Consider the following 26,970-nt stretch of genomic DNA (forward strand, 5'->3'; position numbering starts at 1 on the left):
TTTGCAAATTACTACAAAACTATAGTAAGAAAAGACAAAAGAAAAACCTTTAAAGCAGCAGGAGAAAAGCAATGCATCACACCCAGGAGGACTATGTAACTCAAGGCTAACTCTGCATCAGAAACACCGGAAGCCAAGCAGCTGCGGGATGGCTCATGCAAAGTGCTGAAAATAGCCAGACAAGAAAGTCTACGTTAGGAGAGATTATCCTTCAAAAGGAAGACAAACTAAAGACATTCAAAGATGGACAAAAACTGAGAGAATTCAAGCTAGCCAGTCTTCCCTACAAGACATTTTAAAAAGAACTTCAGGTTGAAAGAAAATAAAACCAGACAGAACTGTTGAGTCCCCAGGAAGGAGTGACAAGCACTGGACATGGTAAGCAGGCTGCAAATGTAAAAGGTGTGAGTGTGTGTTTTACCATAAGAGCTTTAAGAAACATAAGCTTAATTAAAGAAGTAATTACAATATTATATTGTTGGGTTTATAACATAAATTATGTGTATTGGAAACTTCAAAAAGTTTGTGGAAAATGGAATTAAAAGATAAAAATAAAATATATAAACTTTATTTCTCAACATAAGCTCCATCAAGTTCAAGACACTTCTGTAAACAATGATACCAGCCATTCAGTACATCCCTAAAGAACTGGGGTTCCTGGGAAGTTATGTCAATGCACTCTTTTTTACATTTTTAACTGAAATAAAATGGGTGCCCTTGAGATATTTTTTTAAGATTAGGAAACAAAAAGAAGTCAGAAGAAAGGAAATCAGGACTGTAAGGTGGATGCCTAATGATTTCCCACAGAAATTCTCACAAAATTGCCCTTGTTTGATAAGAGGAATGAGTAGGAGCATTGCCGTGGTGGAGAATAACTCTCTTGTGAAGCTTTCCCTGGGCATTTTTCTGCTAAAGCTTTGGTTAACTTTCTCCAGACACTCTCATGCTAAGCAGATGTTATCGTTCTTTTGCCTTCTAGACAGTCAACAAGCAAAATACCTTGAGCATCCCAAAAAAGTGCTGTCATGACTTTTGCTCTTGACTGGACCACTCCCCCCTCTCGGTGGCCATGGCTTTGATTGTACTTTGTCTTCAGGATGGTACTTGTAAAGCCGTGTTTCATCTCCTGTTGCTATTCTTTGAAGAAATGCTTCAGGATCTTGATCTCACTTGTTCAAAATATCCATTGAAAGCTCTGCCCTTGTCTGCAGCTGATCTGGTCCAGCAGTTTTGGTACCCATTGAACAGAAAGTTTGCTCAACTGTAACTTTTCAGTCAGAACTGTGTAAGTTGAACCAATTAAAATGCTGATGATGTTGGCTGTTTTTTCTGCTGTTAATCAATGGTCCTCTTCGATCATGGTATGAACAAGATTAATTTTTTCATTGCAAATTGATGTGGGTGGTCTGCCACTGCAGTCTTCATCTTCAACACTGTCTCTTCCCTTCTGAAACCAAATTATCCATTTGTAAACTGCTGCTTTCTTTGGGACACTGTCCCCATACGCTTTGTAAAGTATCAATGATTTCATCATCTTTCTACCCAAGCTTCACTATAAATATGATGTTTGTTCTTGCTTCAATTTCAGCAGAATGTATGTTGTTCTGATAGGGGCTCTATTCAAATTGATGTCTTATCCTTCCTTAGTGCCTCAAACTAGATCATGTTCAAATATAGTATAACAAGTTAGTACAAGTTTATTTTGGTGCAAAGAATTTTTGCAATCCATACACAATCTTTTTATAATACCCATTTTCCATGAAGTTTTGGAAGACTCTATATATGCGAGTACTTCAAAAAGTTTGTGGAAAATGGAATTAAGATAGCACAAATCTTTCCATGAACTTTCTGAAGTACCCCTGTATGTACATAAACAAATATTACAGAGAGAGGGGCAAATTAAGCTACACTGAAGCAATGTTGCTATGTTTCACTGGAATCAAGTCAGAATGAACCTCAAGTATACTGTGATAAATTCAAGATAAATACTGTAACCCCCTAGAGCAATCACTAAGAAAAGAATATAAAACACATAGCTAGAATATCAACAGAACTTTTTGAAATTAAAACACGTACTGGTCTACTTGGGCTGCCATAACAAAATACTACAGACTGGGTGGCTTAAACAACAGACATTTATTCTCACAGTTCTGAAGACTGGGAAGTCCAAGATCAAGGGGCTGGCTGATTTGGTTCCTGGTGAGGGCTCTGTTCTTGGCTTGCAGACAGCTGCCTTCTCACTGTGTCCTCACATGACCTCTTTTTTTGTGTATGATGGAGTTTGGATGTGTTGTCCCCTCCAAAACTCATGTGGAAATTTGATCCCCAATGTGGCAGTGTTGGAAACTGACTGAGTCATGGGGGCCGATCCCTCATGAATGGATTAATGCTCTCTCTGGGGGAGGAGGGAGTAATGAGTGAGTTCTCGTTCTATTAGTTCCTGCGAGAGCTTGTTTTTTAAAAGACCCTGGCACCTCCTCTCTCTCTCTCTCTCTCTTGCTTCCTCTCTCTGTCTTGCTTCCTCTTGACATGTGATCTGCTTGTACCCGCCAGCTACCTGCCACCTTCTGCCATGAGTAGAAGCAGCCTGAGGCCCGTGCCAGACGCAGCTGTCCCAGAATCATAAGCCAAATAAACCTCTGTTCTTTATAATTACCCAGTCTCAGGTATTTCTGTTATAGCAACACAAAATGGTCTAAAACAGTGTACATGTCGAAAGACTGAGTGAGCAAGCTTTCTGGTGTCTTATTCCTTTTTAAAAAATTGTTTTATTATGATACAATCCACGCAACACAAAATTTACCATCTTAACCATTTTAAGTGTACAGTTCTGTGGTATTAAGCACATTCAGAATGTGCAACAATCATCACTACCAATCTCTATGAGAGTACTTCAAAAAGTTCATGGAAAAATAAGACTAAAAGATATTATGAATCTTTCCACGAACTTTCTGAAGTACCTTCATAGAGCTCTTTTCATCTGGTAAAACTGGAACTCTGTACCCATTAAACAATAACTCCCCATATCCCCTCCTCCCAGCCCCTGGAAGCCACCATTCCCTCTCTCTGTGACTGCTCTACCTACCTCATATAAGTGAAATCACACAGTATCTGTCATTTTGTGACTGGCTTATTTCACTTAGCATAACGTCCTCAAGGTTCATCCATGTTGTAGCACATGTCAGAATTTCCTTCCTTTTTAAGGCTGAGTAATATTCCGTTGTGTGAATACACCACATTTTGCTTATTCATTAATCTGTCAATAGATACTCAGGTTGCTTCCATACTTTAGCTATTGTAAATAATACTGCTATGAACTGGGATGAACAAGTAACTCTTTGACATGCTGCTTTCAATTCTTTTATACATATACACAGAAGTGGAACTGCTTCATCATATGGTAATTCTACTTTTAATTTTTTGAGGAACTACCTTACTGTTTTCTACAGCAGCTTTACCCACCAACAGTGGACAGGGTTCCAATTTTTCCACATCCTCGCCAACACCTGTTATTTTATTTATCTATTTATTTATTTATTTTAAAAGATAACCGATAAGGGGATCTTAATCCTTGACTTGGTGTTGTCAGCACCACACTTTCCCAAGTGAGCTAACCGGCCATCCCTATATAGGGATCTGAACCCGTGGCCTTGGTTTTATCAGCACCACACTCTCCCTAGTGAGCTACAGGCCGGCTCTGATTATTTTGTTTTTTTGATAGCAGCCAATCTAATGGGTGTGATGTGTTACCTCACTATAGTTATAATTTGCATTTCTCTAATGATCAGTGATACTGAGGACATTTTCATGTGTGGCCATTTGTAAATCTTCCCTACCCATTCAAGTCCTCTGCCCATTTTTGAATCAGGTTGTTTTTCTGTTGTTGAGTTTTAGGAGTTCTTTGTATATTCTAGATCTCAACCCCTCATCATATATATGATTTGCAAATATTTTCTCCCATTCTATGATTGCCTTTTTACTCTATTGATAGTGTGGTTGGATGTACAAAATTTTAAAATCTTCATGAGGTCCAATTTGTCTATTTTTTCTTTTGTTGGCTGTGCCTTTGGTGTCATATCCAAAAAATCATTTGCCAAATACAATGTCATGAAGCTTTTACTCTATGTTTTCCAAGAGTTTTACAGTTTTAGCTCTTTTGTACATTTTGATTTTTTTTTTTTTGGCAGCTGACCAGTATGGGGATCCAAATCCTTGACCTTGGTGCTCTAACCAACTGAGCTAACTGGCCAGCCCTGAGCTAATTTTTATACATGTTGTTAGGTAAGGATCCAACCTCATTCTTGTGCATGTGGATATCCAATTTTTCTAGCACCATGTGCTGAAAAGACTGTCCTTTCTCCACTGAATAGTGTCTCTTCTTATAAGGACACTGATCTTATTGGATTAGGACTCCACCTGTATGACCTAATTCAACCTTAATTACCTCCTGAAGGCCTTATCTCCATATATGGTCACACTAGGGATTAGTGATTTAACATATAGTTTGGGGGACATGATTCAGCCCAAAGCAAAATGGCACATTAAAAACATTTAATGCAAACAAATGTAGTTAAGGAGATACAGATAAACAAAAAATCCTGTTATATATAAAACAAATAGCAAGACAGCAGGCATAAATCTAATCATATTAATAATTATACTAAGCATCAATGTAATTGGAAGGTACAGATTATAAGAATGTATCAAAAAGAAAGATCTAACCATATGCTGTCTACCAGAGGCACACCTTGGATTCAAAGACACAAATAGGTTGAAAATAAAAATAAAAAGCTAAAGATAGGGGCCAGCCCATGGCTCACTTGGGAGAATGTGGTGCTGATAACACCAAGGCCACGGGTTCGGATCCCTATATAGGGATGGCCGGTTAGCTCACTTGGGAAAGCGTGGTGCTGACAACACCAAGTTAAGGGTTAAGATCCCCTTACCGATCATCTTAAAAAAAAAAAAAAAAGATAAAGATATACCATGCAGACTATAACCAATCTGAAAATTAAATGAAGAAAATTTCACTATCAAAACTAATATTTTTACATATAAACTTGTCAATAAAATACAAAACTTGTACACTGAAAACTATGAAAGATTCCTGAGAGAAATTAAAGAGCATCTAATAAATGAAGAGATAGATACAGCATGTCAATGGATGAAGGTATAAAAAAACTGTGGTATGTATATACAATGGAATACTATTCAGCTATTAAAAGAAATATCATACAATTTGCAGCAACATGAATGGAACTGGAAACCATCATGTTATATCAAGTCAGCCACAGAAAGACAAATACCACGATCTCACTCATATGTGGAATCTGGAAAAATAAATAAATAAATAAAAAGTTCTCATAGAAGTAGAAAGTATGGTTACCAGAGGCTCAAAGGGGCAAGGTGTGGGGAGGAGAAGTGGTGGACTAACCAGTACAAAACTATGTTGTCTATCCTAAGTGAATCATTGTGCAGTATATGCACGTACTGAAACAACACACTGTACCTCACAAAAATAAATATAAGTAAAATTGAAAAAAAACACCTCAAAATTGTTAAGGTGGCAATTCTCCCCAAACTGATATACAGATTCAAGAAAACTCCTATCAAAATCCCAGCAGGCTTTCTTTGTAGAATTTGACAAAAGAATCCTAAAATTTATGTACTAATGCAAAGCATCAAGAATAGCCAAACTTATTTTGCTAATTTAAGAACAAAGCTAGAAGGTTTACACCATCAAAACTTACTGTAAAGTGAAAGTAATCAAGGTGAAAGGACAGAACGTATTGATCAAGAGAAAAGAGTTCAGAAGAAAACCTTCAGTGGTGATCAACTGACTAATCCCAGTTTTGGACTGTTTTTTGTTAGCATATAGAAATACTTTTTTTTTTTTTTTTGTATATTGATCTTGCTGCACCCTGTAACCTTACCCCTTTCTTATTTCTAGTAATATTCTTACAGGTACCTTATAATATTAAACATACAAGATTATGTTGCCACCAATAAAGATAGTTATGCTTTCCCTTCCCAATTATATGCCTTTCATTTCTTGCCTCTAGCTAAAGCCTCCGGTACAATGTCAAACAGAAGTGAAAGTAGACATCCTTGCCTTGTTCCTGATCTAGAGAAAAAGCATTCAATCTTTCAACATTATATGATGTTGGCTGTAGGCTTTCTGAAGATGCCCTTTATCAGGCTGAGGAAGTTCCCTTCTGTTACATGTTTGTTGAAAGTTTCTACCATAAATAATTGTAGGATTTGTCAAATTCTTTTTTTTCCAGAAACATCATAGTATCTTTTATTAATTAGTTACCCTATATAAGGCCCTACAACTTTTATTTCCACATACTTTTCTTTGGTTACATTCTTTTAAAATTATTTTTAACTTATACATAATAAGCAATTATGTACGTATCTTTGGGGTATAATGAGATATTTCGATACATGTACACATTGTATAGTGATCATATCAGGGTAATCTACTACCTTAACCATCATCTTTTCTTTGTATTGGGAACATTCAAAATCCTCTCTTCAAGCTATGTTGGGGTACACAAAGCTTTTGTTTTCTACAGTCACCACACTGTGCACCAGGACACCAGCATGCTCTTCCATTCTAATTGTAACTCTGTACCCAATGATCAGTCTACCCGTCTCTCCTCCCAGTCTCTAGTAGTCATTGTTCTAGTCACTAATTCTATGAGATCAACTTTTTTAGATTATGCATGAGAGAACACGTGGTACTTATCTTAATATTTCTATTGAAAAGGTGTTATTTCTTTGTCCTTTATTCTACTAATATGGTTTATTATATTAATTGATCTTTGGATGTCAAATCAACCTAAATTTCTGGGATAAACCTATTTGGGAATGGTATATAATCCCTTTTATATGTTGTTAGATTTGATTGCTAAATATATCTTTAAAGAACTTCGCGTCTATGTTCATGAACAATATTGCTGTTTCTCTTTTTCTTGTGTTGTTTTTGGCTTTGGCACAGGGCACTGCTGAACTCATAAAATAAACTGGGAAGTATTCAATCTTCTATTTTCTGAAAGTTCATGAGGAATAGTACTATTCCTTCCTTAAAAGCTTGATAGAATCCACCCATGAAGCCATTGGGAAATGGGCTTTTCTTTGTGGATTTAAAAATTACTAATTCAACTTCTTTACTTGATAGGGGGTCTTATCCAGATTTACTATTTCTTGAGCCAATTTTGATAATTTGTGTCTTCCTGGAAGTCTGTCCATTTCATAGAAGTTGTTCATAATATTCCTTTATGATTCTTTTAATTAAACCTGTAGGGTCTATAATGATGTCCCCTCTTTTATTCCTGATACTGGTGATGTGTTTTTTTCTTGGACAATTTGCTGATCTTTTCAAAGAACTAACTTTAGGTTCCATTGATCTTCTCTAATGTTTTTGTTTTCCGTTTCATAGACTTCTACTTGATTCTCTTGTACCTTAAGTTGAAACTCAAGTTACTGAGGTTAGATCTTCTTCCTTTCTAATACAAGCATTTAAAGCTATAAACTTCCCTCTAAGCAGTGCTCTACTTGCATGCTATGTTTTCACTCAGTTCAAGATATCTTCTTATGTTCCTTGTGATGTTTTTCTCTGATCCACAGGTTAGTTTGAATTGTGTTTAATTTCCAAATATTTGTTTTATTCTCAGACTTTTTTCCTGTTCTTCATTTCTAATTTAATTCTGCTCTGGTCAGAGAATACACTTTGTCTAATTGCAACCCTTTAAAATGTATTGGAACTTGTTTCATGCCCTAGTGTAGGGTATATTCTGGAGAACGGTCCATGTGCACTCGAATGTATATTTTGCTACTTTGGGGTGGTGTCTATATTTTTCAGATAAGTCAATTTGGTTAACAGTGTTCTTCAAGTCTTCTATTTTCTTACTAATTTTTTCTCTAGTCATTTGGTCAATTAGTGAGAGTGAAGTATAGAATACCCAAACCATAATGGCCGAGTTAACGATCTTTCTTCTTGTCAGTTTTGCCTCATGTATTTTGGGGCTCTCTTTTTTTGGTGTGTATTCACTAATAATTCTATCTTCCTGATATATTGATCCTTTTACCATCATAAAATGCCCCTCTTTGTCTCCAGTAATAATTCTTATCTTAAAACCTATTTTGTGGGAAAGGGGGAGGGGGAGAGGGGATAAGGGATGAATTGGTAAAGGGCCACGAAGAACAATTGCATTGTATATCGTTGAATATACTAATTATCCTGCTTGAACATCACATATTGCACGAAGGTACTGATATTCAACTCTGTACCCCACAGATGTGTATAATCAACTATATTACAATATTAAAAAACAAAACCAAAAACAAAATCCATTTTGTTTGATATGAGTAACAGCAATTCCCGTTCTCTTCTGGTTACTGTTTGCTTGATTTATCTTCTTGTATAAATTTTCTTTCAACCTATTTGTGCCTTTGAATCTAAAGTGTATCTCTTATAGATAGCACACAGGTGTGCACTTTCTTTTATACCAGTCTGACAATCTCTGCTTTTCGATTATTGCATTTAGTTTGTCCACATTTAGTGTTATTATTTATGTAATCTGATTTACAGCTGCTATTTTGCTACTTATTGTCTTTTTTCCTCTATTATTCTTTTACTGTCTTCTTTTGTGTTTAACAAATGCTTTTCAATGTAACTTTTTAAATCCTCTTAATTTTTTAGCTGTATTGTTTGGAGCTATGTTTGTGTGTTTGCTCTAAACAAGTCTAATTTAGTCAATAGTAGCTCAATCCTAGTGCGATCTAGTGCTTCTGCTCAAGTACAGCTTTCCTTCCTCTCTCCTCCTTTGCACTTATTGTCACAGACACTACACCTACTTATGTTACAACCTGAACAATACAGTGTTGACTGTTTCTTTACAAAACATGAAGTTGAAGCAACAAAGAGAAAACAAAATTAAAAAATACAGTCTCTAATACTCACCCACCCATTTACCATTTCTGACACTCTTCATTCTTTCCCGTGGACTTAAGTTACTGTGAGATGTTATTTGCCTTCTGCCTAAGTGCCTTTCTTTAGCATTTCTTGTAGGACAGGTCTGTTAGCAAAGAATTCTGTTTTTGCTACTCTGTGAATATTTTTGTCGTCATTTTAAATTATAATTCCACTGGATATAGAACTCCTGGTTGACATTTTTTAAAGCACTTTGCATATGACCATATCTGGGAGAATTTTAGCAGGGAATACAGCCCATTGAATAAAACAGAAATCCACGAATCCATATTGTTACAAATTAATAAATGTATAAATACATAAATTAAGTAAAGGGGAAAGCTCTTTACAGTAGAATGCCAACTCATATGGGCAGAAGGAACTGTAGAAATAGAAAAATCACTATGAGGCAGTCATCAGTGGTGGCTGACTGTGGTAGGGCCAGTGTCCTGGGGAGGAAAAGAGTGCTAGTGACATCTCAGACTCTCTCTCCATAAGAGACTCACCCATTACAGGGGAAGTGGGGACTGCAGTGGAGAAACAAAGATGCCAGTGCTTCAAGTGACTGAGGTTACCATCCCCATGGAGGGACCAGGTGACCAAGGTTAAGGTCTCCATGGAGGGAACAGACTGCAGTTAAGGTCCCCACGGAGGGACCAGATGACCAAGATTGAGGTCCCCAGGGAGGGATCAGGTGGCCGAGGTTAATGTCCCCACAGAGGGAACACAAGACCGAGGTTAAGGTTCCCATGGAGGGACCAGGTGGCCGAGGTTAAGGTCCCCACAGAGGAACCAGGCGATTGAGGTTAGCATCACTGTGGTGAAATGGGTCGACGTCCTGCGCCTTGAGGTGGTGCACAGGGAAGAGCAGCACCATTTCTGGGCTTTCCTGCTGCAAGAGCATGGTCTGGTCTCGTAAAGAAACACCAGACAATGTAGGTGTGGGTCACCCTTCAGATTTAAGGTCTATATTCTTTAAAACTGTTGAGGACAAGAAATGGGAATTTTGAGGGGATGTTCCAGCCTGGAGGAGACTGAAGAGACATTACAACTAGATGTAGCTCATCTTTACACAGGGTTTTGAACTAGAGAAGACAGACTGTTGTGAGGGCTGATGGGATGGCAGAGCTGTGTCCATGTGGACACCTGGCCTAAGCTACAGGTGGTTTTGCTGAAGAGTGTTCTTGTGTTTGGGGGAGTTAGGGCACCACGCCTGTAACATGCTCTCAGTGTTAGTTAATGGAGCTAGTTCAAAGAAACGCTGATGAAAACAGAGCAAAGTCAGCAAGAGGTTAATAGTTGGGAAATCTGGGTGAGGGAGACATGGGAGTTATTTATATTGTTCTTAACAAAAAAAAAATAAATTATTCAAAAAATAAATTGGATACTCATCTTACAATATACCTCAAGATAAACTCCAAAGAATTTGGAAAAAGGTAAACATTAAAAATTAGAGAATTCTGCTCTGCAAAAGACAAATGCCAAGAGAATGGGAAGACAAAACAGACTGGGAGGAAATATTTGCAAAAGAGACATCTGATAAAGGACTATCATCCAAAATATACACAGTAAAATTCAACAATAAGAAAAGAAACGACTCAACTAAAAAACTGGCCTTAACGGACACCTCACTAAAGAAGACAGAGAAATGGCAAATAAGCACATGCTCCACATCGCGTGTCACCTGCAAAATGCAAACTGAATCAAAGAGCCACCACTACACAGCCATTAGAATGGCCAAAATCCAGAGCACCGGCAGCCCAAAGTGCTGACGGGGACACGGAGCAGCAGGAACTCTCACTCAGTGCTGGTGGGAGTGCAGCATGCTGCAGCCACTGTGAATGAAAGTCTGGCAGTTTCTTTCAAATCTAAACACACTCCTTCCATACAACCTAGCAGTTGTGCTCTTTGGTATTTACCCAAGAGTTGAAAACTTACGTCTACACAAAAACCTGCACTCAGACATCTACAGCAGCTTTATTCATAACTGCCAAAACTTGGAAGCAACCAAGACGTCCTTCAGTAAGTGAACAGATAGATAAACTAATGGTACATCCCCCTGGCCTTCCAGAAACGCATGCTAAGGGGAGAACAGCCACTGTGAATGAAAGTCTGGCAGTTTCTTTCAAATCTAAACACACTCCTTCCATACAACCTAGCAGTTGTGCTCTTTGGTATTTACCCAAGAGTTGAAAACTTACGTCTACACAAAAACCTGCACTCAGACATCTACAGCAGCTTTATTCATAACTGCCAAAACTTGGAAGCAACCAAGACGTCCTTCAGTAAGTGAACAGATAGATAAACTAATGGTACATCCCCCTGGCCTTCCAGAAACGCATGCTAAGGGGAGAACCCAGGGAGGACAGATGTCTGTGCACAAACATGGCAAACCCTGGAGACATGCACACTTGCCAGGAAACAGCAAGGTAGGCACAGTCAATCACTGAGGGGGCAGAGAGCAGCCCTGACAAGTGGCCCTGTAGGAAAGCATCAGAGATGGCCTGCACAGTCTGATGTGTGTGCAATGCACATGCCCCCCACACAGGTGGATCTGCACTTGCACAGGGAGCACGTGGAACGAGGCCAGAGGCCCTGGAGTTACCTCTGCCTAGTGAGGAGGCAAATATGGAGCTTCAGGAGTAGTACAGGGGACAGTGAAGAGAGCCTGGGTGTAGAGGACCAAGGCCAGGAGGGGAAGGAGCCTGATCCAGCAGGGTGGGGGCATGCGGCACTCACTCTGGAAAAGGACCAGTGATCCAATGCCAATTACCAGTTAGCAAACCTGGTGACACAACTTTTGTTTAAAACCAAGACGAGACAGAATGCAACAGGACCACTTCCCTTCTGTGACTGGTTAAATGGTAATCACCAGAGCTTCTCCTTGGAAGGATTCGACAGCTGCACCACTCTGGTAGACGTGTAGATTCCATGCTGGCTTGGTTGAAGGACAACGCACACCTGGGTAAGTTCTGCCAGCTGTGACTAAACATGACTTTTTAGGGACTACATTTTAATGTCTATCAATTTGAGGAAAAGTTACAAGAACTTTTACTTACCCATGCGTCCATCTTGGGGTGGACTAATCAAAGAGATTCTTGTAGGGCCAGTGGCTATCTCAGGCTAAGTACACAAAAAGAAAACAACTGATAAAAAATTGTCATTTGTGAGGTTCAGAACCTGTCCATTGAGAACATACTTCCAGAGCTCTGTCTCCTTAGTTGTCATCACCCCCTGACAAAATCCTGTGACTTGGCTCTGGGTTCACCTCTGGCCTCTGCCTCTGGAAAACTGCCCTAGGCCAACAGGTGGGGCCTTACCTGTTTCACTCTCTCTGTCCCACCAGGGCCTACAACAGTGAATAAATAAAGAACTCCACTGAGTGTTTAAAAGAACTTCAGAAGTAAAAAAATTTCATGGCTGACGTCAGATGATGCAAAACCCTAATCCTCATCGTGGGTGCATAATTCTGTCACCATGAAATCCGGATGGATGGGGCAGAGCCAATACTGCACAGAGCAGCACGTGCCCTTCCTGACACTTAACAGCAGCGCGGTAGGCGCTGTCCCTGCCCCTGCTTGCCAGGTTTTGAAGCTGGTAACGAGGCTGCTTCTCTACACCAAGTGGGCACGGGCATGGGCAGGTACCACCTCTCGCTGCCGTCCTTCTCTGACATCATTCCTCAGGCTCTCTGCCTACTGCTGGCATCTCTGTTCCTGGGGACCCTTGCATCACCCCGTCAGCCTCTAGACTCTGCTGTCACCAACGGGGCGCCCCCGTTGACCTCGGCTCCCAACTTCCCAGTCCCCATCCCCTAGCATGCCCACCCTCTAGGTCCTCTAATCTGCAGGCACTTCCAGTCCACCATGGAACTCATGTCCTCATGGCCTCTCCACCAGCTTAGGGCAAGCCCCCGCTCAGGGGCACCCTCTGTGATACCCGTGATGTGTCCCCTGCTCCTGCTCACTGACAAGACTCTAACCTTGGAAGAACCAGTCCCTTTACTTGATCCCCGACATGGGCAGCTGACACAGACCTATCTTCTGGAGGCTGCTTGGAGGTGCACTGGGATTTCAGGTGTTAGCAGCTGCATTCAGACTTCAACAGTCAACTCCAGACCAGGCCAAGAGCCTGGTGGTGACTTCCAAGCAGTTGGGCCCACGCTTGCAGAGAGCAGGACCAGATTTGGCCGAGATGGTTCTGGGAATAATCCTAGGAAGCCATGAGGCCTGGGGTGTCCTGAGTGTCGCTGCCATTCTGGTGAGTGTGCCTTCGAGAGTGGAGGCCTTCATATGGAAAGCTAGGATTTCACGGGAAAAACAAGAGCAGACTCCCCACATGGCTTCAGCTCAGCACAAACCAAGAGCAGCAGCAGGTGGCTTCCAAAAACCTTTCTCCCCAAGGCGCCCTTCCAAATGCCTCCTGATCCCTGGGGCTCCACTTCAGCCCAACACCCACTCAGTGTGTGTAATCAGGACACAGAGGGGGCTTGGCTCACAGGACACAGTCAAAGTGCATCCTTCTGTCTCTCTCCATTTACTATTCAGTGGAGGGTTTTCCTGCCAGAAAATAAAGATTCTGGTGAGACCCAGGGCTTTCCTGACACCAGAAAAGAGTGAAAGACCCTGTGGGGGCTGTGCCTTTCCGAGACCTGGAGCGGTCTTACAGCTGCCCATGGCCATGGTGGACACTGCAGGTGGTACAGACGCTGCTCCTGGCCCAAGGAGAAGACTTGCGTCCATCTGTACATCCTTTCCTATGTTCCTGGCTGCTGTGCATTTGGGTGGTCTTTGGATTCTCCTTCGAACAGGTTTTCATATTTCACTGTCTTCTCTCATTGATTCACGAATCAAATAAAGTATGTGACTGGTGGAGTTCACTTCGTATTTGTGAGTCACAATTTCACCTTCTGAAAAAGATCTGTCAACACCCGTCAACTGTACGTAGTAGAAAGTCCTGTGCTCATGTAAGGCAAAAGCCTTGACTTAGAATCAGCTGACCCTGCCTGACACCTTCCTGGTGGGCCTGGGGCCAGCACACGGCTTCTGCCTTCAGCACCCAGCTCCCCCAGCACCAGCAGTTTGAGGACCCTAAGAGATGAGGAGGAAGGAAAAGGAGAGCCCCTGGGACGAGTGCAGGCTGTGCTCCGGTGCTGGTCCTGATGTGGGGCATGCGTCCCGCTGCTCTCACAGGCCCCTCACAGGAGCCCCGACGCTTGGCTGGTGGCACGGCCTTTTCTCTTTTCATCTTGTAGCTGAGCTTGCGCCTCTGCTCCTCCAGAGTCCGTCCCAGATTCTCCAGATTCCTGCACTTGAAAAACCCCCCTCTGAAGAGCCTCGGGGCAAGAGCCCCACCAAGATCCAAGCAGCCAGCACACCTCCCCAGGTGGGTGGTGGTCCAGGCCTTGAGAGAGATGTGCACACTGCAGAGGGCAAGAGCCCCCGCAGGCAACCTGAGTGGTCTCCCAGAATCTTGGCTCAGGCTTGCGGTTACCAGGAACATCCCTTACTCTACTCCATTACAGGGGGAATGCACAGCAGCAAAGCAGCTCTCTCCAGAGAAACCTCTACACATGAGGGGTCTTCAAAAAGTTCACAGAAAGATTTGTATTATCTTTTAATTCTATTTTTTCACAAAGCTTTATTGTGCCCATGTACATCCACTCCAGGGATGACAAGGAGTTTCAGGAGGTAAAAAACTAGTTTTAGACACTTTCCCTGAAAACTTGCATTCTGGTGTAGCACAGGGGTTGGAAAACTCTGGCACAGCCTGCTTTTGCTCATATGGTTTTACGGGGACACAGCCACACCCACTCATTTCCACACTGTCTATCACAGCTTTTGTGATTCAACAGAGTTGAGTACCTGCAATAAAGACTTTCTAGTCTGCAAAGTCCAAAACATTTACTCTCTGGTCCTTTATGGAAAACATTTGCCCACTTGTGGTCTAGCATCTCACTTTGGAATTTTAATTCACTGCATTCTGGCCCTTCAGCTGCAATTTCCAATGTGACTCCAATGTGAGGTGTCTAAGTCAGTTCAGCCAGTCGGTCTTTAGTATTCTCTACCCTAGCCCAGTTATCCAAATTCTAAGGAAAACTGAAGCTGACCTGACAGAGAACCCTTCCTCACTAAGCTGTGGGTTCTGGGTAGCCATGAGTCTATGCTGATCCCTGAAACAAGGCCACGAGCAGACAGATGGAAGCAGGTATCCAGGCTCCAAGAAGCTGAGGCCCACAGGGTGCCTTGCACTCAGGGTCAGCTTCCTCCAGGGCTTCTGGTTGAAGACTGGGGATCAAAGGGGACAGATGCCCAGGACAGGGAGCAGATGCACCCAGGAGGAAGGGCATCCCACCTGGAGGCGCAGAGTGGATGGAAGGTTCTGGGGGCTGCAGGGCAGGGAGCGGAGCTCATGCTCACGCTGCCTACCAAGGAACTGGGTTCCTTCTCCACCGAAGCTGTGATGGCTCTTCAATCCCGATGAAATAAAATTCCTCCATATCCCAGAACTGAGGTTCCTCCACAATCTGGCTCCAGGTGATTCCCTTGGACATGAGCATTACTTCCCACTAACACGTTTACCAACAGTGTCCACCTCACAGGGCCATTAGGAAGATGGTTGGTGTCTATCAAGTGCTGAGAACAGTGTCTGCAAACGAGCAGCGCTGTTGACTGCAAAGCAACGCATGTGTTTCACAAGGAAATTGTTAGCACTCCTCACAGACATGCACCAAGTGCTCAACTGTCCCACCTCTACTCCCTCACACCCTCCCAGCCCTGGACACAGCTTGCCCTCCTAGTACCCCTCACTCCCTTTTCTGAGCTGCCTGGTGTGCGGCTGACCCCACATCTGATGGGGGCCGGGCTTGCAGCTCCCCTGGGCTCTGGCTCTGCTTTCTCTCCAATCTGAAGCTGTCACTTTTTATTGTTCAGCCCTTCACATTTCTGACCCACTTCCTCTCCCGGGCTGATGGGATTCTTGCCACTTCTCTAGATGGCAGGTGAAGTCAGGGCCACCAGCCCCGCTGCCGCTTCTCCTTGACACGCATGGCACCAGCACGAGACCAGCATGGGACTTGCGCTCTCCCATTTGCTTTCATTCCTCCAGGTACAACCACAGTCTTGGCCGTCCAAGCAGAGCAGGAGGGTTCTTAACGGTCCTTTAGGACCTGGTTTATAACCATGACCCTAGTTGCTCCCCACTGGGGCCAGCACACGAGGAGGAGGCACTGTTACAGCTCGGTGTACTGTTAAGTGAACGGTTAAGTTTATGAGTGCTGAGAAAAGCTGGAAGTACCAAATATCTGGCAAATGGAAGACGAACAACAAGGTGGGACAAATGTACTCACTCTTCTCGCCAGGGAAGCAGGAAGATCGACGTCCATCGACTCCACTCTGTTAAACACATAGTGAGATGCAGTAATGAGCCCAGGACTTACCTCTAAGTAAATGAGATCACCTTAAACACACATACACGTAGCAGAACCTCTTGTCCACATTATGAATGTCCAGACTTCTCTGTGGCTTCATGATCTTGTCAGAGCTTAGTCAATCACAGATCTGGCCACTGTCATTTCCCTGCCCACAGCTCTTTGCTGGCTGCCCACTGTCTGCACACAGCACCTCCTGCTCCAGATAGCTTGGAGTCTTTGCTGCCCCCTCTTGGCTCTGCTGGCTCCTACTCAAGGCCTGCTGACTAAGGCCTCCTGAGAGGGGAACGTCTCACCTGCTTTGTCAACACTCACTGCCTGGCCCATGCCTGTTATATCACCAACGCTCAACACACTCCTTCCTGAGCCCAAAGGTTGACAGGAAAACACCATCTGGATTCATTCTGAGCTGGCCCTCCACCCCTACAGCTAGTGATCTGACAGCTCCAGCAGGGGTCCCAGCCTGGGTGGAGTGAATTCTTATGGTTGTGAGCCCCTCGGTACCCATTCTGAAGATGTTTATCTTTCTTGTGCCAGAAGCAGGGCTCAGTTGCCCTTGACAGTTTCCAGCTCTCTGCCTCCTCCCAGTTCCTTGATGTAGTCAACCGAGACACGTGCCTCAGATACTGCTCCCCTGGTGACCATTTCCCCATGGGACAGCTAGATGCAGCCTACTGGACTCACCCTGCTGACCTCCTCCCCTTGTGGACTGTGCAGATATGCTGCAGTGACCACCTCTCAGTCCAGTGTGACCTTCTGGAACTCGAGCCTGCTTGCTCTAAACCCACCAATGAAAACTTCCTGCCCACCCCCCACTGCCCTGACACCCACAACCAGCCCAGCGACAACCAGTGAACCACTGCAAGAAGCGCTCCAGGCTCCTGAGCTCGGAGGGAGAGGGGTGAGGGCTTCAGCCACATCCCCCTGACATCTGCGTCCAGCCCAGCAATGACCAAGACACTGCTGAAAGCCTCCTGGTTTCCCCTGCAGGAATGAGGGAGGGGTGCCCACAGGCCTCAACCCCGCCCCTCCTCCTTCCACCCTATTTCCTTCCCCTCTCCTCCTCCCCCCAACTGTTCTGCAACAACATCATAGACTGTAAAGAAAAAAAAAAAAAAAAAAAAAAAAAAAATATATATATATATATATATATACACACACACACACACATATTAATAAATAAACTTAAAAAAAAAGGAAACTCCCTACAAAACACCTGTCTGAATAATGTCTTGGACCTCAATAAAGACGTGGGCCCATGAGTCCCTCTCTCCCTCTCTGCCTGACTCTTCAATCCTGCTTCGTGTGATGGAGGATGGCCCTTCCAACTCATTGAGCCCTTCCTGCTCAGGATCTATAAGTGATAAACCTTTGAGCTGTTTCCTGTCGTGGAGGTGAATTAAATCTGCACTTCCATCAGAAGGACCAGGGACTGCCCCAGGCTGGGTTTTCCCTGGTGCAAGAGCAATGATCAGGCAGGCTTAACTGGACATGGATCCAGTATAGAGAAGTTTCCCATGAGAGGAGTCCTGGTCACAGTCACACAACCAGGCGTTAGGCCGTCCCCAGGTAAGAGAAGTATCCTATCAAAGGCGCACTGTAAACAGCTGTGTCAAGCTCCCTTCATTTCCCGTTAGGGCAGGGCTGCCAGCCGCTCTGGTACTGGAACCCCAATTTAGCAGGAGGCTCTCCCATGACCATTTCCAAACCAACCATGGGGATGGATTGTGCAGGCTGGGTGGTCAGGACCACATTCTTGATCTGGGGAGTGGAGCCTCACAGGGATGTGAGATATGTACCTAAGGGAGCTGGACACTGCAAACTGTCTAGTACAACCCTCCTTTCTCCTCCCATTGGGGATTGGCAGGATTTGGGGATTTGGAGGGAGTGAGATGGGAAGAGAAGTGCCAAAGTGTCCACAGGAAGGACATGTGGGTCCTGTGATCTTCTCAAACTCCTTCACCACTCCCGACTCACGCACCTGTCAGGGCCCACGGAGCTGAGTGGCTGCCACAGGCGTCCCCCTGGTTTTTCGGAAGGAGCTGAGACAGAAGACCGCATGTTAGTGCACTTGCGTGACGCGGCAGCGTGCATCTTCATGCTCTTCCCAGTGTTATGCTACTTACTTGAAAGTGACTGTCTTATTGTGCTGAAAGCTGCTTGTTGTGACGATCTCATACTAAATGGAGGGAGAAAAGGTATCAAATTAAAACCACAAAAATTTACTTCCCACTAATTCATTCCAATTAAAAGTGTAAGAACGCTTTGAAAACAGCCAGATGTTCTTATGGGGTTTGCAAAAGGGCTCTCCTTGTAAACTTGACAGTTCTCCAAAATGTCCCATTAGTCTGTACACAACAGAATTAGTTCTATTGTCCTGTACCCCACCAAATGAACCCAACGCTTGTGACCATTTACATAACGGCCCCGGCATGTGCAAGTTTTACTGGACAGAAACCTGCTGGCAGGTGTTAAACGTACGAAATCAGGACAGGACGACAGCAGTTGTAACACACCAGTTTTTCAGGCCAGCAAGAGAAATGTGGGCAAGTTATGTGGTGGTTTTTCCCAGTCTGTCATTAAACCCCCTGGATCTGTCTCTATGACATCAGGGAGCAGAGACGGCGCTGCCTGAGGTCCGAAGCCTGCAACCCTAGCTCAGTACTGCTGCGTCCCATGACTGCCAATCAAAGAAGGCGGCTGCACCTCATGGGTCCTGGTGGAGACCTTGACATGTGACATGGAGTGGGTGGAGCATCTGTTCCTACAGACACACAGGACGTGCAGGAGCCATGCAGGCAAGAAGGGCTGGTGTCTTTTCTGCACTGAGCACCTGCTACACTGGCCCACTGGGTGAGGAACTGGCATCTGACATACGGAGCAGGTCTGCCCTCAATAAGTCTGGTTTGGGATCAAAGTAGCTAAGAACAGGACAGCGATTCAGACACCTGAGACCCCCCAGCACCGTCCCCCAGTGCCTTCTCTCCCAATAGCACATGGCCCTGTTTGACAGGTAAGTTCATCTTCTACCTCCCTCCCCCAAGCAGAAGTTCCCTGAGGACAGGCACTTGGCCTATCTGCCTCACTCTAAACTGCCAAAGCCCAGAACAGCGCGAAGAACACACAAGGTACTCAGTAAAGACCTGCTGCATGAGTAGCTGACCACAGTGGGCAAAAGCCCAAACCTTTTGCATCTGGCAGGGCTGTGGCCCAGACCCTGTGAGGGGCGCTCACTCCTGCTTCCACATGCCTCTAAAGCACTGTTGTGTGCTGGTCTTGCAGGAAGTCAGCAGCACTGACACCACCAGGTGTGCTACACTGCTGGACTGTCCTCAGGAAGGCACAGGCAGAGGATGAGCAGAAGTGGTCTTGGTGCATGAACCCAGCAGGCAGAGCACACGGGAACCCTCCTAGAGGAAAGCACAGGCGACATCAGGTGTGCACAGGGTGAGACCAACCCGAGCGACTCCGCAAAGATCACTGACCACACCAGAAACACACTTCGTCAAGCCACAGCCAGAGGGAAAAGGCGGATTTGGATTCCTGAGGATTTCAGGAATAGAAAAGAAAAAAACTGCCCATAAAAGGCTTAAATAAAAGATGGAGACACAATAATAAGCAAGAGACATGAAAGTAAAAATGAGCAAGAAAATTCTGGAAATGTTAGTTAATATAACAGTTAAATAAAAACTCAGTGGAGAAGTCAGGTGGCCATAGCACTAAACAGAGAATCAGGGAGCTGGAAAAAACATCCCAGGCTGTCCAAGAGACCTAAGGAGACAGAGATCATAAAACAAGGTCAAGAGACAGGGAGGACAGCAGCAGCAGGCTGCGGAAGGGGATCGCAAAAGGCAATGTTTGAAAAGATAGTGGCTGGGAATCTCCTAGAATTAATGAAAAACATGAACCCACAGAAAGAAGCAAATTATACACCAACAAGAAAAATATGAAATCAATTCCACACTTGGGTGCGTGTATGTATGTCTCTTCTCTTGTAATGCTGTAAAGTGGGGCTCTGCGAATGTGTTCTGCAAGGGCCAGCTGGCAAACGGACTGTGTTGCACTGCACCACATTTCACAATCTTTTAAAAATGTAGAAGCCATTCTCAGTTCAGGGGCTGCGTGAAATATACTGCAGGCTGGACTTGGCCTGGCGTCTGCTGACCCCTGGAATACACCCGTCACAAAACGAGCATGCAGCAACTCTTATAACCTAAAATAATGGCCACTGAAAGAGGCCCATTCCACCCCAAGGGAGGTAAGTGGATTGAATTATGTCCCCCCCTCAAACTCACTGAAGCTTGAATTGTGTCCCCCAAGTTTTATGTATTAGAAACTTGATCCCCACTGTGACTGTTAAGAGGGTGGGAAATCCTATTATGGTAATTGAAAGGTGGAGTCTTGAAGAAGGGATTGGATTGTAGGACCATGCAGTAGTGAATGGATTAAAAATGGTGGTTAAGGGCATGGTTCTGAGGGCTTTAAGAGAGAAGAGAGTCTGTCTTTCTCTCTGCTTCCACGATCTTGCAATGTGAGACCCCTGGGTCACTGTCACCACCACCAGATGGACTTTGGCCTTCCTAGCCTCAGAAACTGTAAGCAATAAATTTCATTTTCTTATCAATTACCAGTTTCAGGTACTTTGTTATAAGCAATAGAAATGGACTAATACAGAAAACTGGTACCAGAGAAGTGGGGTGTTGCTTATAACAAATACTTGAAAATGTGGAAGCAGCTTTGGAACTGGATGTTGCGGAAAGGCTGGAAGAATTTGGAGGAAAAGGTGAGAAAAAGCGTAGCTGCTGGTGGGAGTTTAGAAGACAAGAAAACCAGGGAAAGTTCGGAATGTTTTAGAGACTGGTTAAATGGTGGTGAGCAGAGTGCTGATAGACATACGGACTATAAAGGCCGTTCTAAGGAGGTCTCAGATAGAAATGAATAGTGACTTATTGGAAACTGGGGCAAACATCACCCTCGCTGTGAACTGGTTAGGAACTTGGCTGTGTTGTGTCCATGCCCTAGGACTTTGTGACAGTTGGAACTTAGGAGTTGTGAACCAGAGTATCTGGCAGAAGAAATTTCTAAGCAGCAAAACATTCAGGAAGCTGCATGGCTACTTGCAACAGCCTACACTTTACATCGTGCCTTTTGTGGCTGAAAAGTCATGATGTAAAGCTAGAATACATAATTAAAAGGGAAGCAGAAGGCAAAGAATTGAAAAACTTTCAGCCTGGCCACAAAAGCAAGGGTGTAGTCCAGGGAATCTTTGCTAAGAAGATTAGTACAACAGAAACGGATTATCAAGAGAAGGAGGGAAAGGCCCAGAAGGCATTGCAGAAGCCCCTGGGGCCAACCCTTCCATTTCAGGCCCAAAGACCTAGGGAGACAGAATGGTCTTGGGGAACAGGCCTGAGGCACCCTCTACAGGCTCACTGCCCAGGACCACCTTGGGATGCTGCTCCCCACACTGGCACCCCAGCTACGGCTCAATTGGCCCCAGGTGTGGCTGGATGTGTAGCTTTGGAAAATAAAAGCCAGAAGCCTTGGCAGAGTCCACATGATGTTAGGTCTATAGGCTTGCAAAATGCCAGAGCTCTGAAGGCTTGGGAGCCTCCACCCCGATTTCAAAGGACTATGGAAAAGCCTGGGAGCCCAGGAAAAGCTCTGAAGCAGGGCAGAGTCACCGCAGACAACCTTCACTAGAGCAATGCTGGGAAGAAAAGCAGGGTCAGAGTTGCAGCAGAGAAACCCCATCAGCACCATACCTAGTGAAGCCATGAGAGCAGGACCGCCATGGAGACCCTAGACCTGTGGAGCTAACAGCGTACAGTGCCAGCCTGCAAGAGGTGCAGCATCACCTGGGACCACGAAAGCCACAGGAGTGGAGCTGCCTGAGGACTTGGGGACCCAACCCCCATCAGGGCCATGCCGAGTGGAGCTGTGGGAGTGGGGCAGCCATGGAGACCCCAGACTTGTGGAGCTGCCAGAGTGAAACACCAGCCTGGGAGAGCTGAAGTGTGGCCTGAGACCAGGAAAGCCATAGGAGTGGAGCTGCTGAAGGACTTGGGGACCCAACCCACACACCAGTGTGCAGAGGACACTGAACATGGAGTCAGGGTACATGATTCGCCAGCTTTGAGATTTAATGCCTGCCCTGCTGGGTTTCGGACTTCTTTGGGACCTGTTACCCCTTTCTTTTGGCCTATTTCTCCCTTTTTGAGTGGGAATATGTACCTTATACTTGTCTCACCGTTGTATCTTGGAAGTAGATAACTTGTATTGATTTCACAGATGGGACTTTGAACTTTGGACTTTTGAGTTAAAACAAGTTAAAACTTTGGGGATGAAATGAATGTACTTGCATGTGAAAGGACATGAGTTTTGGGGGGCCGGGGGTGGATTGAATTAGATCCCCCCAAAACTCACTGAAGCTTGAATTGTATCCTTCTGTTTTATGTATTAGAAACTTGGCCCCCACTGTGATTGTTAAGAGGGTGGGAAATCCTATTATGGTAATTGAAAGGTGGAGCCTTGAGGAGGTGATTGGATTGTAGGACCCCGCAGTAGTGAATGGATTAAAAATGGTGGTCAGGGGTATGGTTCAAGGGCTTAGAGAGTGAATAAGGAGGTTAGTCTCTCTGCTCTCTCTGTTTCCACCATCTTGCAGTGTGAGACCCCTGGGTCACTGTTGCCACCACTGGATGGACTTTGGACTTCCCAGCCTCAGAAACTAAACAATACATTTTGTTTTCTTTCTAAATTACCCAGTTCCAGGTATTTGTTATAAGCAATACAAACAGACTAATACAGCAGGCAAAGCTAAGCCTTGTGCCAGGAACAGGCGCCAGCAGCCATAGCCTCCTCCTGGCCATGGCCCTGATGTGCCCTGCCAGTCAGCCACCCAACACAACAGGGCCACAGGTGTCCACACGCACACACGCTAGGTGCTCATCCTTGCACATGGAGCACCCACAGGCTGCTGGCTCCTCGACCTTCAGACTAGAGTGCAGCTCTAAGATGTCACTGAATACCAGATGCACTGTACCTATGTAATGAAGTGTTAATTGAACTGTGTATGGCACACTGTTGATGCCAAATTCCAGGCATATTAAATGCAAAAAAAAAAAAAAAAAGGTGCACTCGGCACAGATGCAATGTGGCAAAGGCACTGATCAGTGAGAATGGACAAGAGCGGAGGGCTGTGAGTGGCGGCTCTTTCCAGGTACTGAAATGTAATACTTCGGGTCACCATTTTAGGTTAATTTCGGCAACTGTGCAAGTGTCTTCCTGAAATGTGTCGCCTACTCACCAGGGTGTCTTTATAAACAGAACATGCCACATACACGTGTATTTACCTTTCACAAGTGGCTGCAATTCCTGCAGAGAGGAATCACCAGCTGCAGGGGTACCGCTGGCCCTGGCTGCCCTGTGGTGGCTCTTCGAGGCTCTTCTCGGGTGCCTCCCGCAGGCTCAGGAACCCCTGGCCAGCTCTCCCTGAGGGGAGTCACTCATCTCTCATCCACCCTCTTTTCTGCCTCCTTTCTCTTCCCTTCAGCTTCCCCACAGCATTATTTGCTTTGACAGAAGTTTCCAGTAAATGAAAGTGCTCCTTCCTCTGCTTCCTGGGCTACCACCGAGGTTGCGTCTACAATGACCTCCCTCTCTCTATCTTGGAGCCGAACACACAGTAGGGCTGCCTCACCTGCATGCATATGCAGGGCCTTACCTTTGCAGCTCTTCCATCTGCAGCCTTGATGTCCTAAGAGACTCTTCCAACGTGGAGATCTAAACATAATCAAATGACTTCTAGTTATCAGACAGAGTATGCCCAGCAACAGTCTGAACATGTCCCCTTGACCCTCTAAGTTTCTTAAACTATAAATCAGAATGTGAGTCACTCAGCATGAAGTTGCCCCCACGCTACTTGCAAGTGAATATGCATCAGGTCCAGTTCGTCAGGTACTAAAGACATGGCGCTGGGGGCATGAGTGCAGCGCTAAGCCAGGCAGCCCAAGAGACAAGCTTCTGCCCAGCATCCTCTGCACACTGGCTCACTGAGATAGGCAAGCAGAAGCCCAACATGCCAGCTGCTCGCCAGAGTACTCTGACCTCCAGGTCTATGACACAATCACCTTATGTGCTAGGCAAGTTCAAAAGCAGTCTCTGCCATGACGTCAGGGTCAGGCCCTGGCCCTGCCACTTGGCAGCTGCGAGACTTTGAGGTAGCAATTTAATTCTCCAGTCCTATGGTCATGTCTGTAAAAGGTGGTTAACATTATCTATCCTTTAGATTTGCTGTGAGGATAGAGAAGATAATGGACACAAAATGCTTCGCCAAGGCTAGGCACGTGGCAAGAAGCCTCCAGGTAGGATTCTGGGGGCAGCTTCTGAGGAGTCAGATGGGGCTGTGGTGGGCCAGGGAGTGGAAGGACAAGACAGAGGGGCAGGGCCAGGACGATGCGCCCCTTCTAGACCTGGCTGTGTGCAGAAACCAAGCACCCTCAAAGCCTCCTGTGCTCATGCAGAGAAGAGGCAGCAGGGCCTCGATGGCCTCCACACTTGAGCAAGGCCCGGGGTCTATGGCTTTAAAGCCAGGCTCCTTTACTCACTTCACAACCTTCAAAGTTTTTTCAAAAGGACTTTCATTAAAAAAAAAAAAACACGATTGAGTAGAGAACCCTCTAGGTTGCCTCCCACACCTCAGAAGCTCTGACGCCACCCCTGGCTCTGAGAGGGGGGAGGGTGCGCATCCCAGGGGCTAATGACAGGTGCTGGGCACACAGGCTGATGGTCATAAGGGGACAGTGACATGTCCCCAATAGCTGGAGAAGCAAAGAGAAACAGATCTTGCATCTGGCTGTCCAACCCTTTAAGAACATGGTGTTAGATAACAAGTCTGACATTTAAATCAAAAGGTCAAAAACTTCAAGAGACAATAATTCAATTCAATTTACCTTTTCTCTATAGAAGGCTAACAATCTCTTCCTGTGTTTTTCTTGAAATTCTGAAATCTGAGAAGATAACACATTTCAGTGGCTGACCCTGGCCAGTGGCTGCTATTGTACAACACTGTCATGGGGCAGCAGAGCCTGGAAGGAGCTTTAAATGCAGGCTACAGCGAGCTCTGTTTTATGTGCTATTTCCCCAACAGACACTTGTCTCCTCCTCCTAGATGTGGATTCTGCCAGGCCAGGGGCTGCTGGCTGCCACCTACAGCCAGCACTGCCCAGAGTACAGATGTGGAGGAGTGAACAAATGCCAGCAACAAACAGCCACACACCAGCACAGGCGCAGCTCAGCTTGCTCCACAGGAAGGTCCCGGGTGACCTCTCCTGTCTGAGCTATTTTGGTGGCACTCTCCTCCTGGTGATGGGGTGGGACGCTGGCCCACGCTGGGCCAACCACAGCGTGCTGACCCTTTGACAACGGGGACTGGTTCCAGGAATGGCCTCCTGACCAAACAGTGCCTATGAGAGAACATCCTGAAACTGACATGTGGATGGGGTGGGTGGGTGGGTGGAAAGAGACCAGCGGAGCTAGCAACAAGGAGGGCCTGGTGACCTGTCAGAATTGCCAAAACCAGCTACATCTGAAGCCAGCAGCCCCCTGGTCTTTCCATTTACACGAGCCCCAAAGTCCATGTTTGCTGCCTACACAGCCTGAACTAAGTTTCTGAGAGTGTCAACATAAGCAAGAAACAGTTGTCTGTGGTTTACTCAGGGGAAGAGCCACTTCCCACAAGCAGTTTCCAGACAATGGTGCCTGCCCTCTGGAGTGCTGCACTTTTGTTGCTGCGGCCAACACTTTCTTCTACTTACTGCATGGCTGAGACAACAGGGCTGATGTGGGTTAAACTGGCATTTAGAGTCAGCACCCCATAAAGCCATCACTCACTTCACCCCATCCTCCCAATCTCCTGTCATAACACAAACATGAGAGAACAGCCTGCACCTTCTGCATGGCTCCCTAGTCCAGTGCAAACAGGGAGAAAATTCCACTGTGGAAAGGAAACTTGCCCAGCGACAGCCCTTCAGGCCCCTCCTCCATGACGTAAGCCGTCTACAGTCGATGGCCACGCTAGGACCCCTACTCCAGGTCAGGAGGGACAGCATCCTCTTCAGTCTCCTGAGCTCCCGGATGCTGCATTTTTGGAGAGATTCAGAGCTCTCAGAGTCTCCTGAGGAGAACTCTGTTTCACGAGACAAGAGACTCATGTCTCAGCTAAGGGGGGATGACAACAACCCCAGGTGTTGCCCACATAGACTATGAAGAGGGGCTCCTGAGGCTCACAAGCATCCCTGAGCACTTTGCAGGCCACGTCCCAGAGCACCTTCCCTGACTGAGTCCGGAGTCCTCAGGTGCTGCTGCCTGCTCAGGTGAATGCTCACACTCCCTCCATGGCCAGCGCAAGGGCACCTGTGTCATGGTGCTTCTCTGAGGCACAGTCTGTGGGAATCACCACACTCCTGCAGGGCAGGGAGCCTCTGCTCCTCTGGCTCCACGCACTCCTGTGAGGACTTGGTAAGCTCACCTGTGTGATCTGTGATATGGGGGATGTGCCTTT

At 45.4% G+C, this 26,970-nt stretch overlaps 1 protein-coding gene across 1 annotated transcript in view; it reads right to left on the reverse strand.

The window, feature by feature from the left end:
- Positions 1-26,970, reverse strand: part of RNF212 (ring finger protein 212) — a 53,483-nt gene that overhangs the window by 12,432 nt on the left and 14,081 nt on the right. Inside the window, exons 4-9 of the mRNA XM_063108491.1 lie at positions 25,361-25,417; positions 24,133-24,191; positions 18,533-18,585; positions 18,388-18,448; positions 16,326-16,371; positions 12,037-12,100 (exon numbers count right to left, since the gene is read on the reverse strand). Coding sequence (XP_062964561.1) covers positions 12,037-12,100; positions 16,326-16,371; positions 18,388-18,448; positions 18,533-18,585; positions 24,133-24,191; positions 25,361-25,417 — 340 coding nt within the window. The remainder of the gene's footprint in view (positions 1-12,036; positions 12,101-16,325; positions 16,372-18,387; positions 18,449-18,532; positions 18,586-24,132; positions 24,192-25,360; positions 25,418-26,970) is intronic.

This window comes from Cynocephalus volans, chromosome 9, assembly GCF_027409185.1.
Source record: "Cynocephalus volans isolate mCynVol1 chromosome 9, mCynVol1.pri, whole genome shotgun sequence".
Taxonomy (NCBI): Eukaryota; Metazoa; Chordata; class Mammalia; order Dermoptera; family Cynocephalidae; genus Cynocephalus; species Cynocephalus volans.